Below are 16026 nucleotides of genomic sequence, written 5' to 3'. Positions count from 1 at the left end.
GGGGGGGTAGCGGTGGCGGGCTGGGCCAGCGGGAGGAGCTGGGCCGGGCAGGTAAGCAGGTAAGTGGCCCAGGTGGCCGTCTCCCTTTTTATTTTTGCTCTGTTTTATTTTTTTTAATCATTGTTTTCTATTTGTTTCAATCTGTTTTGATTTAGTTCAAACACTAAATCATTTTTGTTTCTTCCAATAATTTTTGCAGGGACTGAAAGTAATATTCTAGAGCCCCTCACAAAATATCAGAATTATTGAAGCATTAAAAATATATATAACATATATTTGCTCCAACTCAAATACAATATATATTAGTTCAAAGATCCAAAATGACATGGAAAAATGTGCATCATCTCTGGTTACTGTTTCCAGCATTTTTCCAAAGATGATGAACATTTTTGAAAGCCACTTGGATTGACTGAAAATATTTTAGGTGAACCTGGTGAATTTTTAAAATGCTAGGGTTTGGACAATCCCCATTTCAACTTTCTGTAAAAGTAAACATGATGCATCACCAAAGGCTAGTACTAGTGCAATGCCAGAAGCTAGGGATGTGACAACTTGCTTCACAATGTGCCATTTAGGGTAGAATAGGAAAAGGAATATTTTTGAACATTGCAATGAAAAGTTTTTCCATATTTGATGAAGATATGACCCAAACAATTTATGAGAATTATTTGGGAATTTTAGGAGCGATGGAAATATAGGTTGCTTCACAGCCTAGGGCAAATTGAGTTATTCCTTTAATAGAAAAGGAATATTCCCAATAAAAAGAATATTGGAGTTTGGGCTAGGATGAAAATGGCAAGGTCTTGGGAAGGGTTTGAGGATGACAAGCCACTCTAGAAAGAAAGAAGAGGGCATCTTCTTCAGTTTCCAGACCACAAAGCCACGGAAAAAGAAATCTCAAGCAAAAATCTCAGAAAAAAAAGAAATGGCCAAAAATCAGGCTGTGACATGCATTGTCGGATCTAGCCTCATTTCCATCCATCTCTTACTGTCATATTTTACCCTACAACATCTGCCCTGTCAGACTTGATGACGATGCACTGGCGTCGTTTCCCTCTTGGGGGTGTCGTAGATGAGTGCAGGTCCTAGCCCCAACAACTTCTTTGGGTTGGTGTGGTTCTTCTCTTGAAGCATCCTCGGCGTTGGCGGGCAGTTATACCTGGCCATAAGTTGGGCCAGGTCGGGCCTAATAAAGGCCGTAGAAGAAAACCTAAGCCTGGGCTAGGCACAACCTAGATTTCAGGCCTAGGCCCGACCCATAAGAGGAAAGCCCGCCGGGCCTTGAGCCGGACATCTTACCTAAAATGCAAATATGCCAAGCCCAAGCCCGACCCGACCTTCGGGCTCAAAACTTAGGCCCAGGCCCGACCTGCGGGCATGGCCGGGTTACCCGGCCAGGTATAGCAGGCAGTGGACTCATATGACTCCTCTCTTTTACATGTGATCGTGCAACCTAGTCCTCTGTGCTCTTCTGCTTGCCGGCAGGGTGCTTCTCGACCCAGAAGAAGGCAGTGGGTGCTCTCCAGCGACATGTCGGTGGAGAGCTGGACGCAAAATCCAATGGTTGCAGTCGTGGTGCCTTCTGATTGTTGCGTTCTCACTGGCAGCAAGTCGGCGACGTCTAGTGGTGTGCCCCTGGTGCATTGTTGGTGGCATTGTGCTTGTGCTATCTTGTCTTTTTTATCAGCTTTGTAAGAAAATTTTCTCAACACTTTGTATCATTTGAGCGTGTGACTTTTATATATGTAATAGAATGAGGCGAAAGCTTGTTTCAACAGATAACAACATGAGACCCCAATCTCAATCTGTCAGAAGTTATCTTCCACAGAGGTTGATCGATGATTTGCCGAGAGGAACGAGTCGTCCGCTCAAGCACAGCAGCTGAGCTGGAGCCAGTGACTAGCAATTTGTACACAACGAACGATGATAGATAAACGTGGCTTGTGGGGAAATATGTCACGTTTATCTATCAATCAACGAACGATGAGAAGGGGGGTATTCGACCTTTGAAGAGAAAGGAACGAAAGCAGAAGAAAGCTGGCCGTATGAGACGGACGCCGACACTTGTTGGAAGCCAGCTGTGCCTGTTTGCTTCCCACGCGCGCGTGACGTCAAATTGGGTTTGACTATGTGATCTCGTGACGTTAGCATGACAGGACTGGTAATTTATTAGGGAGTAATACCTAGAACTCATCGATATAATTTGGTCTCATTCATTTTAAAAACAAAAATAAATACAATCCACGTCAGCACACATGCATCTTATAGCATCACATCCAATAGCTATAAAAGATGAATTAAACCAAATTATATCTCATCTAGACGAGTTCTAGCAAAACTGAATTTATTAAGTGAAAATTTTTACATACAAAAGTCGGGGGCCCGAGCCACAGAAGAAACCTCCCATTGTACAAGGCCTAACTTGCGATGGTGATGGCTTTGCGGCGGCTTTGCGGCGGCCCCCGCCACCGGCAGACGGCAGTCCAACGTTTGACTCGGCCGCCACCTGGAGTTTTGGTGAAAAGGGCGTGAGATCCAGAGATGCGGATACGACAGAGATCGAGAGAGATAAACCCACGGCCCGGCCCCCCCAACCAACTATCCAGCCACCACTGGCACTGCCCCGTCCGTCCTTTTCGAGCTCCGCAACTCCGTCTCCAATCCCCAAATCGGAAATTTTGTTGATCTTATCCATCTCGTCGGCGGCGAGAAGCATGTCGGACTACGTCCCCTCCTCCACCCAGATCCAGGCGCTGAGGCCCCAGTCCCTCCGCGGCGCGCTCTGCGTCACCCTCGCTCTGCCCGGGGGCCTGCTCGTCCGCTTCTCCAGGAGGCTGCTCGCCGCCGTCAGGTGGCTACCCAGGACCTACCTGCGCGTCCCGGTGGACGGGGCCGATCGGGTGGCCCGGGAGGCCATTTCGCCCCGCCGCGTTCCGAGCCATCTGGAGCTCGATCCCGCGCAGGTGGCGGCGCTCACGGCCGCCCTTCGCCTCGCCATCGTCGGCGGGGCCCTCTCGGTCCCCTCTCTCGCGCAGCGCCGGGCCGATGCGTCCGACTCCGACTCCAGCGACGACGACGACGAGGAGCGCGGCCGCGCTGATGATCAACACCTATGGTATCCTCTCATCCAGTCGCTGGGAGGAGGGGACGCCGGTCTGTTCGTCTCCGGCTCGGCTGCGTCTCTGGCTGAGCTGACTGGTGCGCCGGGATTGTACAGGTACGTGCACCACCAATCGTTTCTGCTTGCCGTGTCTGTGTTTGATTTGGCACCGTGCGTGCTCATCAATGTTTGATTTTAGATTTTAGTCCGTAAGTATACCCATGTAACTTGTCAGTCAGTTCGTGATCCTGTCCGCTGTATCATCGTGGTGCTCAATTTGAACGGTAGCGCTTTTGGGTCGAGGTTTACAGTTTATTCCTCGGCCTTTCCTTTCCCATGAACAGGGGTCCTTTCCACTTTCTGGACGTGTCTGTTCTGTTTGTCTGTCAGCTGTGTGTGTGTGTGTGTGTGTGTGTGTGTGTGGTGTTTTTATGTGTCTGAAGACAAGCGGGCATGGGGCAGCTAGTTGGATGTTCTGAACCGATCACAATCAATTCTTCTGAACCGATTACAACACTAGAGTCACAATCTGTCCAACTACTGAAATGTTCATTTCCTAATGTGCAAAAGGTTGCACTTGGCCAACATTTAGATACCCTGTCTTGGGAACCTGTCTTGCAAATGTTCATGTTCAAAGCAGGGTAACCTGCTATGTCCAGCTTTTGCTCGTTTGGGGACGCAGCAGGCCGTGCAGCCATGGCCTTACTTCAATTGACACCTCCCTAACCATCTTCCTTTGTAATATCAACTATGGAAAATAAATAAAATTTTAAATGCATATGTTTCCTGTCGATGCTTGCAAAATAATGTTTAGTTTTTCTTGGCAAACTATCCTCCCTGCGTGCAGATGCAGATCATTCCTCGTATGGTCAGTTTCAAGCAATCACTTCTGTTGCTCCTTTGTTCACCCGGGTTTGAGCAATTTGAATCAGAGGGATACCAACTCCTCCGATCACCGTGTACTGTTATTTTTTTCTTAGACTCCAAGCCAACTTCCGCTGCCAATCTCTTTTGATACCTTTCTCTTCTTTATACAGAAGTCAGGTTCGAGCAATTTTAGTGATAAATCTCTAGGTGATTAGCCATGAAGCAGTTTAGGATGCCAAGAACATGCAGTCTCTCCATACAGCACTGATCTCTAGCATCCCACAAAATGGCTCCAATACCGTGAGTTTAGTCTCCTAGACGCTTTCGAAAGAAAATTACAACCACGTGTAGAGTAGTGAAGGGAGAATGACCCAGGTCCCAGGACATTATCTTTGTCGTCTGTTAAGAAGGGGTGCTTTGGAGGATGCTGGAGCCATAGGCTATGATAAAATGTTCAGTCTTATGACCATGCCGTGCGTAGTTGTGTAATGTATCTTTTATTATGGGGTGGTTGCCTATTGCTTCTCTTCAACACATAGCTCTGGCTGTTTGTCTCGTTCTGTTGTATTGTATCTTTTTATCTTCTTACTTAATGCAAATATGGGCAGTCCTAACTGTTCTCTATGAATAAAATTTTCTGAATCTTGTTGTTGAGGCTGTAAATAAGACCTCACTCTCATCACAGTTCACAAGTTACCTGTGTACCTACGCAGAGCTTTTGCTTGTTATTTTGTACACAAAGCTCTCTTTGTGTAGTAATAAAATGTTCAGTATCTCACAAGGAGAATCAACATGTGGTTGGATGGTTAGGAGGGCGGTTTAACCCCAAGCCCACCAGGGATCAAACCCCAGGTTTAACGCCTGTCTCATAAACTTGGAATATTCTTTTAGTGGGGGGTGACGTTCCCTTCAAAATCTGCCAGCTCAGTCTCTCGGAGGTGCTCATGGGGGTACAGTGTGCGGCTATGCGTGTGTGCGTTCATTAGGGTGAGTGTATCTGTGTGTATGTGAGCGTCTACGTCTGTACTGTGTTTCTCAAGAAGAAAAAGGAAATATGTATCTCTGAAGGCTAAACTGCCTTAGGAATCCCTGCTCCGATGCAAACTAACAGTCTTCTTGCTGGCAATCTTACCTTTTGCCCCCCAACTCTTTTCATCTATTCTCAAGTGGCTAGTACAACACACAATACTAGGAAGTTTTGTCGTAGATATATTTTGTCGCGTCAACAAGACACCTGAACTCATCATTCCATTAAAAGGCAGAGAACAGTAGAACACTTTGCCCCAGGGGAGGGGGCAGAGCACCCAAAAAGGAGGATGGGGGCAAACAATACACTAAAAGTCTGACAAGCTAAAACATTATGTCTTGAGGAATATTGTTTCTCTTATGGTTTTTTATGCCCCATTCTTCTAGTATTGTCTCTTCCCAGTCCAATAGTTTTTGCAAATTTTTATTTCGTGCTGAATACTAAAGTAGGTGGTTTAAATTAGTTTAACTGGCCCATAATCTTTACGTTGGTTCCTTGGAAGTTAAAATTAACAGATATGCAATGTTAGTTCAAACCTTTCACTAAGTGATAAAAAAAAGTGATAATACATTCATTCTCAACACCAATCATACTAAATAAAGAGAAAGAATAGGATGCATGTACATGATGATGCCATCTAGAACATCTCCAGACAAGTCATTAAAATGCGTGGCAATTTTCCAAATTCAGACAGAGTTGGTAATTTTTAAGCAAAGGTTCCTAGTGGTAGGAAGGGGCTGATGTCTTCCCACCCACCCAGGTTCAAGGCACGGTACTTGCAATTTGGGTTTGTTGCATCAATTATACTGTAGGGGGTCCCTTACAGTCTTTCTATCAAAAAAAAAATTCTAGTGCATAGTGAAGCTAATCAATCATGTTGTGTTTGTCTTTACATTATGAGGTTTCTACGGTGTGTAGTTGAATTGATGTTCTTTGTGAAGATGATAGTGTCTTAGGTGCTTTCTGATTTATATGAAACTTCCAGAAACCTTGCATGTATGCATTTTGTAGTACATACATTCTAAAGTTTGACTCTTGTCCATATTACAGACTGTCTGATGTAAATGAGAACCCATTGATCCTCACAGCAAGGGCAGAAAGCTTTTCAGGTCCTTGCGAGTTGACCGATGAAACAACAAGGACTTGGGTCATGATGCTCAAAATTACTACCAAACTTGTTTGTTTAAGTAAGCGGCAATTACATGAGCAGAATCATGAATTAGCTGAAGAACGATTTGCAGAGGTAGCCAAGCAATCTTTAGAGCTGATCCTTGAGGTTGCCTGTTCATTCAGTGATGCGGAATGGTCTGATGTCCACATTTCGCAACAGCTGACTGTTTTTGACACACTTGTTGATGTCCTATTCAATATACAATACTTGCCTTTCGGTGGATCTGGTGAGGTTGCTGGCATTGTTAATAAGATGGTGAATTCTTTCAAAGGCGTAATTCATAGGACTTCAAATGACATCCATAGCAGCAAGGAATCTATTATTCATCCAGCAACTTTTATTCTCATACAAGTCCTGGAATTTTTTGGCCGTAACAGAGATATGGTGCAGTCAATACTTGAATCTGGAGATTACAACACTGGCCCGTGCTCTGACATGTTTGATTGTTTGGTATCTAAGCTCAAGGAATGTGCAGAAGTAATTTTCCAAGAAAAGGGACAAAGGTGCATATTCTTCTTGAATAACACAAATTATGTTTTGCAAAAGAATTGCCACTCGGGATTACTCCCTCCAATTGTAGTGAGTAATTTAGTATCACAGATGGACCAGCATACCGTGAGCTACCTTGAGGAATATTGGGTTCCGCTTGTGAGATATTTGGATGGTGATTCTCTGAAGAAGCCGTGCGGTTCTTCCTTGGATAAATTTACCAAAGAGTTCTTTACCATCTGTGATAGCCAGATGACTTGGAAAGTTCAAATTAGCCTCAAGGAAAGACTGCGTGAACGGATAGTGGATTTGATTGTTCCAAAATATGTAATCTTCTTGAAGGCTCTGCAGGAAAATCCAATTTCTTGGTTGAAGAGGGTGTGCCGAGCCAGGTCTGAGAAGCCGATTTATCCTGCTCCACAACTGGAAAAGGTGATCAGGGGACTCTTTGAAAGATAGCATCTAGAGGGCATTTGGAGACCATTTTGTCTGGTGGTATTTTCAGGTGATGGTCCTGCTTGTTGCATTAGCAGGATTCAGCCTACTATTGGTCTGGTGTATAGCTATTCATTACGTGTATGTAGTGCTGTAGAGGAAGTTTCTCTGAGAAACCCACGGAATTGTTCTGTTCCTTGTATAGTCGTAGCTAGAAATATATGCACGCTTTGCTCGCCGTCGGAGGATATCTGGTTCGGTCATTGTTTCTCTTGCTTTTATCTACTGTATTTGTTATTAGAAAAGAAAATATATGGCCGCACAAACTGATCGTCAACGCAAGCCGGCCCGCCCGCTGAGGAGCATGCTGCTAATCCTGGCGAAACTGTGGATGGTACTAGCCTGAAGCTCACCTTCAATCGCCGTCTATAAACCCTCGCACCATGAACACCATACGGCGCGTTTGGTTCAGGACAGGTAACATTTTCGGATTTGTAATTAGAATGCATTGTATTTGGCTGGGCATTGGGTGATTACGTGAAGTGTTTGGTTCAACAAAGGGTAGGTTTCCAATTCAGAGCGTCCGGGAAAAGAAGGGATGAGAAGGGACAGACCTGGCCGGCATGGCTGCTCGCAACGGAGAAGGCGGAGGTCCGGCCAATGTTGCTTTGCGCCACGAAGAAGGGGGAGGTCCGGCCGGCTTTCCTGCTTTGTGGTAGGGATGGGAGAGGTTCGGTCGGCGTTGCAAACTCGTGGCAGGAAAGAGGAAGGTCTGGCCGGCGTTGTTGTTCATAATGGGGAAGGGGGAGGTCAACCTGCATTGTTGCTTGCGGCGGAGAAGGGAGAGACTGCTACAGCTGTGCCGCCGCCGGAGGACCAGCCGGCGAAGCCGGGCCGTGTCCCGGGATGGTGGTGGTGAAGCGGATCCGTCCCACACCGCCACACGTGCATCCCCACACTGCCGCGCACCCCTAGATCCACCAGTCGCCGCCGCCGGTCCAAGATTAAGAGGAGAAAAACAGGTCTAATCTTTCCAAAAGGGGAGATTTCTACATAGTGCTCCAAGTATAATTTCTGCCTTTAAACTGAATTTCCACCTGCACAAGTTCACTAATACCTTCATTAAAAAGCATCATGTTACTAGACAGGTAACATGTTTGGGCCTTGCCCACGTAACTCTTCTGCCCACGTGCGAACTCCCATAGGGTTTCCTTGCCTCTCGCTGGCACCGCCGGTCCGCCTCATCTTCTATAGTGCTTGGATCATGGAGGCATGGTGGATCCCGGCCCTTGCCGGCGGGAGGGCTCCGTTTTTAGATGTTTTTTTAAGTTTTGTTAGGGTTTGTGCCATGCTCGAGAAGATAAGGCGGCGGCGTTTCTTTAAGATGGAATAAGGTCTTCCCCGCCTAGCCCCCATCTCGGTGATGTTTTAAGCATCGTCGGAAGGCGTGTGGAGGTTTGTCTCCGGCGGATCTCGTGGGATCCGGTCGGCGTTTGTCTTCGGTGGATCCGACTGGATCCAGTCTTCTTTTGTCTACGTCTGTGTGTCTGCAGGTTGGATCCTTTCGGTCTATACTTCTCTTCATCAGCGGCGGTTGCTGTTCTGGTGCGCTGGTCCAATGGGGCCTTGGCACGACGACTTCCCGACTGTCTACTATAACAATGTTTGCCCGGCTCCAATGAGGGAGGGGCGATGACGGCGGCGCGCCTTCGGCTTGCTCCAGTATTTGTAGTCGTCGCTAGGTGGTCTACAGACCTAGATGTAAATTTTACTTCTAGTGTTCTTTGTACCACCTTGACAATTGATGAATAGATCGAAAGTTTTCTCGTAAAAAAATCATCATGTTACGAGAAGGGTTGAGCGGGCTTTGCTGTGCCATTCATGTTCTTGTTTTTTTAACTACCCACTCTGTTTCAAAATATTAGATGTATTACTTTTTTTAAATCAAACCTTTTAAGTTTGATAAAATTTTTAGAGAAATGTATCAAAATCCATAACATCAAATCGATATGATTAAGTCATCATGAAATGAATTTCCATAATTTTTCTATGTAATATTGTGGATGTCGATATTTTTTGCCCCGAACTTGGTCAAAAGTAATACCCATTATATTTTGGAACTGATGGAATATTTAGTTTGATGGGTGAGGGAGATGGTGGAGTGTGTTTTATTTTTATTTATAATGCTATGATTTGTTGGACCTTTCATGGTGCGATTATCCGCTAACCAACCTATATTTATGTGAGGAAATTTATGCGTCGGTGGCTGCATGTACTACATTGGTGCTACAAATCACACTGTGGCGCTTCCTTTCTTTAAGTGGTGGGAGGATGTGTGGGGTCGATACGCTTTTATAGGCCAGTTGTCGCAAATTGATTTGAAAAATCATTGGCCTGGTCAAAATCATAAACCAAATCCAAAATTGATGCATCAATTGAATGAAAGGGCTTCGAAATTAGGAAAGATAGTGAATTTAAGAATTGAATAGGAGAGCTCCTGAAAAATGTAGAAAATTTGTTGACCAAGTCAAAATCAGGTGATCCAATTCTAAATTGAAGACCTCAATTAATTGTGAGACCTTAAAAATCAGGAAGCAGTTGCTTAGCTTGTCATCGGGGTTGTGCATAATAAATACTTTGTGTGATGAAGATAAAGCATGACAAGACTTTATGATTTTGCGGGGATAACTTTCTTTATCCATGATATTTTGAGAAGACATGATTGCTTTATTTAGTATGCTTGAAGTATTATTATTTTTATGTCAATATTAAACTTTTGTTTTGAATCTTATGAATCTGAATATTCATGCCACAGTAAGAACGAATACATTGATAAACATGTTAGGTAGCATTCCACATCAAAAATTATTGTTTTATCATTTACCTACTCGAGGACGAGCAGGAATTAAGCTTGTGGATGCTTGATATGTCTCCAACGTATCTATAATTTTTTAATATTCTATGCTATTATATTATCCATCTTGGATGTTTTATATGCATTATTATGCTATTTTATATCATTTTTAGGGACTAACCTATTAACCTAGTGCCCAGTGGCCGTTGCTATTTTTTCCTTATTTTTCTCTTTACAGAAAATCAATATCAAACTATGTCCAAACGGAATAAAACTTTACATGATTTTTATTGGGCCAGAAGACACCCACGAAGCTTCGGGAGGAGGCCAGAAGAGCCATAAGGTGGCCACAAGCCTGGAGGCTGCGCCCTAGGGGGAGCGCGCCTCCAGGGCTTGTGGGCCCATTGGGACTCCCCTAACCCTAATCATGGCTCCATAAATACCCAAATATTCCCCCTATACCAGAGAGCACACCAAAAATACTTTTCCGCCGCCGCAAGCTTCTGTTCTTGCAAGCATTTTTTGCGGTGTGTTTGTTGAGATATGATGAATTGTGGATTTATGATCAAATTATCTATGCATAACTTCATCACATAACGGTTCACCATACGTGCATGCTACGGGAATCACAAACTTTAACACAAGTACCTCTCAAATTCACAACTACTCACTAGCATGACTCTAATATCACCATCTTCATATCTCAAAACAATCATAAAGAATCAAACTTCTCATAGTATTCAATGCAATTTTTATATGAAAGTTTTTATTATATCCCCCTTGGATGCCTATCATATTCGGACTAAATTTATAACCAAAGAAAATTACCATGTTGTTTAGAGACACTCAAAATAATATAAGTGAAGCATGAGAGTTCAAAAATTTCTATAAAATAAAACCACCGCCGTGCTCTAAAAGGATATAAGTGAAGCACTAGATCAAAATTGCCTAGCTCAAAAGATATAAGTGAAGCACATAGAGTATTCTAATAAATCACGATTCATGCGTGTCCCTCTCAAAAGGTGTGTACAGCAAGGATAATTGTGGCAAACTAAAAAGCAAAGACTCATATCATACAATACACTCCAAGCAAAACACATATCATGTGGTGAATAAAAATATAGCCTCAAGTAAAGTTACCGATAGACGAAGACGAAAGAGGAGATGCCTTCCTGGGCATCCCCAAGCTTAGGCCCTTGGTTGACCTTGAATATTACCTTGGGGTGCCTTGGGCATCCCCAAGCTTAGTCTCTTGTCACACCTTATTTCATAGTCCATCAAAACCTTACCCAAAACTTGAAAGCTTCACAACACAAAACTGAATATAAAATCTCATAAGCTCCGTTAGGATAAAAAAAATCACCACTTTATGGTATTGTCGCAAACTCATTCTTTATTTATATTGGTGTAATATCTAATGTATTCCAACTTTTCCACGGTTCATACCCCTCGATACTACCCATAGATTCATCAAAATAATCAAACAACACATAGAAAACAGAATCTGTCAAAAATAGAATAGTCTATAGCAATCTGTAACTCTCGAATACTTCTGTAACTCCAAAAATTCTGAAAAATTAGGACAACCTAGGCAATTTGTGTACCAATTCATAGCAAAAAGAATCAGATCAAAATCACGTTTCAATAAAATCCAGGAAATTATTTACAGGGCGCAAAAGTTTCCTTTTTCAGCAGGATCAAAACAACTATCACCGTAAACTATCCCAAAGGTCTTACTTGGCACAAACACTAATTAAAACACAAAACCACATCTAACCAGGGGCTAGATGAATTATTTATTGAAAACAGCAAGGAAAAATGAAGCCTTTTAGCTAGGCATTGATAATTTTGATGATGCTCACATGAAAGACAAGAACTGAAGCACAAAGAGAGCATCATATAGCACGTGACAAACACATCTAAGTCTAACATACTTTCTATGCATAGGCATTTTATAAGCAAATAAATTATCAAGACAAGCAAAAACTAGCATATGCAAGGAAGAAGAAAGAGACGATAGCAATCTCAACATGAAGAGAGGTTATTTAGTAACATGAAAAATTCTACAACCACATTTTCCTCTCCCATAATAATTACATGTAGGATCATAAGAAAATTCAACAATATAGCTATCACATAACATATTCTCAACATGATCCACATGCATGCGAAGTTGACACTCTTCCGAAATAGTGGGATTAACATTAGCTAAAGTCATGACCTCTCCAAACCTACTTTTATCAAAAATTTCGTAAGATTGAACATTCTCCAAATATGTGGGATCTAAAGTTCACACTCTCCCCAACCCACTTTAAATATTATTGCAAACACTATTATCAAACTCATATTCATCATGGGGCTTAAATAAATTTTCAAGATTATAAGAAGAATCACCCCAATCATGATAATTGCAACAAATAGTGGACATAGCAAAACTAGCATCCCCAAGCTTAGGGTTTTGCATAACATTAACACAATGAAATTAATGGAATTTATAAAAACATCATTGCAATCATGCTTTTCATTCAAGGCACTATCGTGAATCACTTTATAATTTTCTTCTTTCAACACTTCATCACAATTTTTAGATTCATGAATTTCAAGCAGAACCTCATAAAGATAATCTAGTGCACTCAACTCGCTAGCAATTGGTTCATCATAATTGGATCTCTTAAAAAGATTAGCAAGTGGATGAGGATCCATAAACTTTTAGCAAGCAAAGATGCAAGCAAAAGGAAGGCACATGGTAACACAAGCAAACAAAAGGTCGAACAGAAAGAAGGCGAAGAAAAGGGGCAAATCTTTTCGAAAAATGTTTTAGAAGTGGGGGGGGGGGCGGGGAGGAAAACGAGAGGAAAATGGCAAATAATGTAATGCTAGAGATGAGAGTTTTATGATGGGTACTTCGTATGTCTTGACTTGGCGTAGATTTCCCCGGCAACGGCGCCAGAAATTCTTCCTACTACTTCTTGAGCTTGCGTTGGTTTTCCCTTGAAGAGGAAAGGGTGATGTAGCAGAGTAGAGATAAGTATTTCCCTCAGTTTGAGAACCATGGTATCAATCAAGTAGGAGACAACGCACAAATCACCGAATACCTGCACAAACAATCAAACAAACTTGCACCCAACATGATAAAGGGGTTGTCAATCCCTTCATGGTTACTTGCAAAACTGAGATCTGGTAGAGATAAATAAACGATAAAGTAAATATTTTTGGTATTTTTTGTTTATAGATCGGAAAGTAAAAGATTGGAAGAATAGTAGATACGAAACTAATATTGTAGATCGGAAACTTATATGATGGAAAATAGACCCGGGGGCCATAGGTTTCACTAGAGCCTTCTCTCAATATAGAAAATAATACGGTGGGTGACCAAATTATTGCCGAGCAATTGATAGAAAAGTGCAAAGTTATGAATATATCTAAGGCAATGATCATGAATATAGGCATCATGTCCGTATCAACTAGACCGAAACGATTCTGCATCTACTACTATTACTCCACACATCGACCGCTATCCATCATGCATCTAGAGTATTAAGTTCATAAAGAGCGGCGTAATTGAAGGAAATATGCCCTAAAGGCAATAATAAAGTTATTATTTATTTCCTTATTTCACGATAAATGTTTATTATTCATACTAGAATTGTATTAACCGGAAACATAATACATGTGTGAATACATAGACAAACGTAGTGTCACTAGTATGCCTCTACTAGACTAGCTCGTTGATCAAAGATGGCTAAGGTTTCCTAACCATAGACATGAGTTGTCATTTGATAAACGGGATCACATCATTAGGAGAATGATGTGATTGACTTGACCCATTCCGTTAGCTTAGCACTTGATCGTTTTAGTTTACTGCTATTGCTTTCTTCATGACTTATACATGTTCCTATGACTATGAGATTATGCAACTCCCGATCACCGGAGGAACACTTTGTGTGCTACCAAACATCACAACATAACTGGGTGATTATAAAGGTGCTCTATAGGTGTATCTGATGGTACTTGTTGAGGTGGCATAGATCAAGATTAGGATTTGTCACTCTGATTGTCGGAGAGGTATCTCTGGGCCCTCTCGATAATGCACATCACTATAAGCCTTGCAAGCAATGTAGCTAATGAGTTAGTTACGGAATGATGCATTACGTAACGAGTAAAGAGACTTGCCGGCAACGAGATTGAACTAGGTATTGGATACCGATGATCGAATCTCGGGCAACTAACATACCGATGACAAAGGGAACAAAGTATGTTGTTATGCGATTTGACAGATAAAGATCTTCGTAGAATATGTAGGAGCTAATATGGGCATCCAGGTTCCGCTATTGGTTATTGACCAAGAATAGTTCTATGTCATGTCTACATAGTTCTCGAATCCGTAGGGTCCGCACGCTTAAGGTTTCGATGACAGTTATATTATGAGTTTATGAGTTTTGATGTACCGAAGGAGTTCGGAGTCCCGGATGATATCGGGGACATGATGAGGAGTCTCGAAATGGTCGAGACGTAAAGATCGATATATTGGACGAAATGGTCGTGACTAATGAGTTAGTTGCGGGATGATGCAATACGGAATGAGTAAAGAGACTTGCCGGTAACGAGATTGAGCTAGGTATTGAGATACCGACAATCGAATCTCGGGCAAGTAACATACCGATGACAAAGGGAACAATGTATGTTGTTATGCGGTTTGACCGATAAAGATATTCGTAGAATATGTAGGAGCCAATATGAGCATCCAGGTTCCGCTATTGGTTATTGACCGGAGACGTGTCTCGGTCATATCTACATAGTTCTCGAACCCGTAGGGTCCGCACGCTTAACGTTCGGTGACGATCGATATTATAAGTTTATGTGTTTTGATGTACTGAAGGTAGTTCGGAGTCCCGGATATGATCACGGACATGACGAGGAGTCTCGAAATGGTCGAGATATAAAGATCGATATATTGGATGACTATGTTTGGACTTCGGAAGTGTTCCGGGCAAGTTCGGACATATATCGGAGTATCGGGGGGTTACCGGAACACCCCGGGGAGTGTAATGGGCCTATTGGGCCTCAGTGGAGAAGAGGAAGGGTGGCCAAGGCAGGGCCTCACACCCCCTCCCCCTCTAGTCCGAATCGGACAAGGAGGGTGGCGATGCCCCCCTTTCCTTCCCCCTCTCTCCTCCTTTCCCCTTATCCTACTCCTACTATGAAAGGAGGAGTCCTACTCCCGGTGGGAGTAGGACTCCCCCCTTGGCGCGCCCTCCTCCTGGCCGGCCGCCTCCCCCCTAGCTCCTTTATATACGGGGGCGGGGGGGGCACCCCAAGACACACAAGTTGATCATTGATCTTTAGCCGTGTGCGGTGCCCCCCCCCCCTCCACCAAAATCCACCTCGGTCATATCGTAGCGGTGCTTAGGCGAAGCCCTGCGTCGGTAGCTTCATCAACACCGTCATCACGCCGTCCTGCTGACGGAACTCTCCCTCGAAGCTCTACTAGATCATGAGTTCGTGGGACGTCACCGAGCTGAATGTGTGCAAATCGCGGAGGTGCCGTACGTTCGGTACTAGGATCGGTCGATCGTGAAGACATACGACTACATCAACCGCGTTGTCATAACGCTTCCTCTTACGATCTACGAGGGTACGTGGACGACACTCTCCCCTCTCGTTGCTATGCATCACCATGATTTTGCGTGTGCGTAGGATTTTTTTTTGAAATTACTATGTTCCCCAACAGTGGCATCCGAGCCAGGTTTATGCGTAGATGTTATATGCATGAGTAGAACACAAGTGAGTTGTGGGCGATACAAGTCATACTGCTTACCAGCATGTCATACTTTGATTTGGCGGTATTGTTGGATGAAGCGGCCCGGACCGACATTACGCGTACGCTTACGCGAGACTAGTTCTACCGACGTGCTTTGCACATAGGTGGCTAGCGGGTGTTAGTTTCTCCAACTTTAGTTGAATCGAGTGTGGCTACGCCCGGTCCTTGTTGAAGGTTAAAACAATACTAACTTGACGAAATATCGTTGTGGTTTTTGATGCGTAGGTAAGAACGGTTCTTGCTCAGCCCGTAGCAGCCACGT

At 43.4% G+C, this 16026-nt stretch overlaps 1 protein-coding gene across 1 annotated transcript; it reads left to right on the top strand.

Annotated features, from left to right (window-relative positions):
* The first annotated feature begins 2601 nt into the window (after positions 1-2601).
* Positions 2602-7327, top strand: LOC119361831. The gene is made up of 2 exons (XM_037626974.1): positions 2602-3217; positions 6045-7327. Exons 1-2 carry the CDS (start codon positions 2715-2717, stop codon positions 7111-7113), a joined length of 1572 nt encoding a protein of 523 aa, XP_037482871.1. The 5' UTR covers positions 2602-2714; the 3' UTR covers positions 7114-7327.
* The last annotated feature ends 8699 nt before the right edge of the window (positions 7328-16026 follow it).

This window comes from Triticum dicoccoides, chromosome 2B, assembly GCF_002162155.2.
Source record: "Triticum dicoccoides isolate Atlit2015 ecotype Zavitan chromosome 2B, WEW_v2.0, whole genome shotgun sequence".
NCBI classification, from domain to species: domain Eukaryota; kingdom Viridiplantae; phylum Streptophyta; class Magnoliopsida; order Poales; family Poaceae; genus Triticum; species Triticum dicoccoides.
Note: the sequence above shows the minus strand (reverse complement) of the source record. Positions and strands in the feature narration are given on the sequence as shown.

What these genes read in the sequence shown, in the direction of transcription:
- LOC119361831 (XM_037626974.1), top strand. Translation starts at nt 2,715, where the DNA reads ATGTCGGACTACGTCCCCTCCTCCACCCAGATCCAGGCGCTGAGGCCC. An exon ending in GGTGCGCCGGGATTGTACAG is followed by an intron (nt 3,218 to 6,044) that starts GTACGTGCACCA and finishes TCCATATTACAG; the next exon opens with ACTGTCTGATGTAAATGAGA.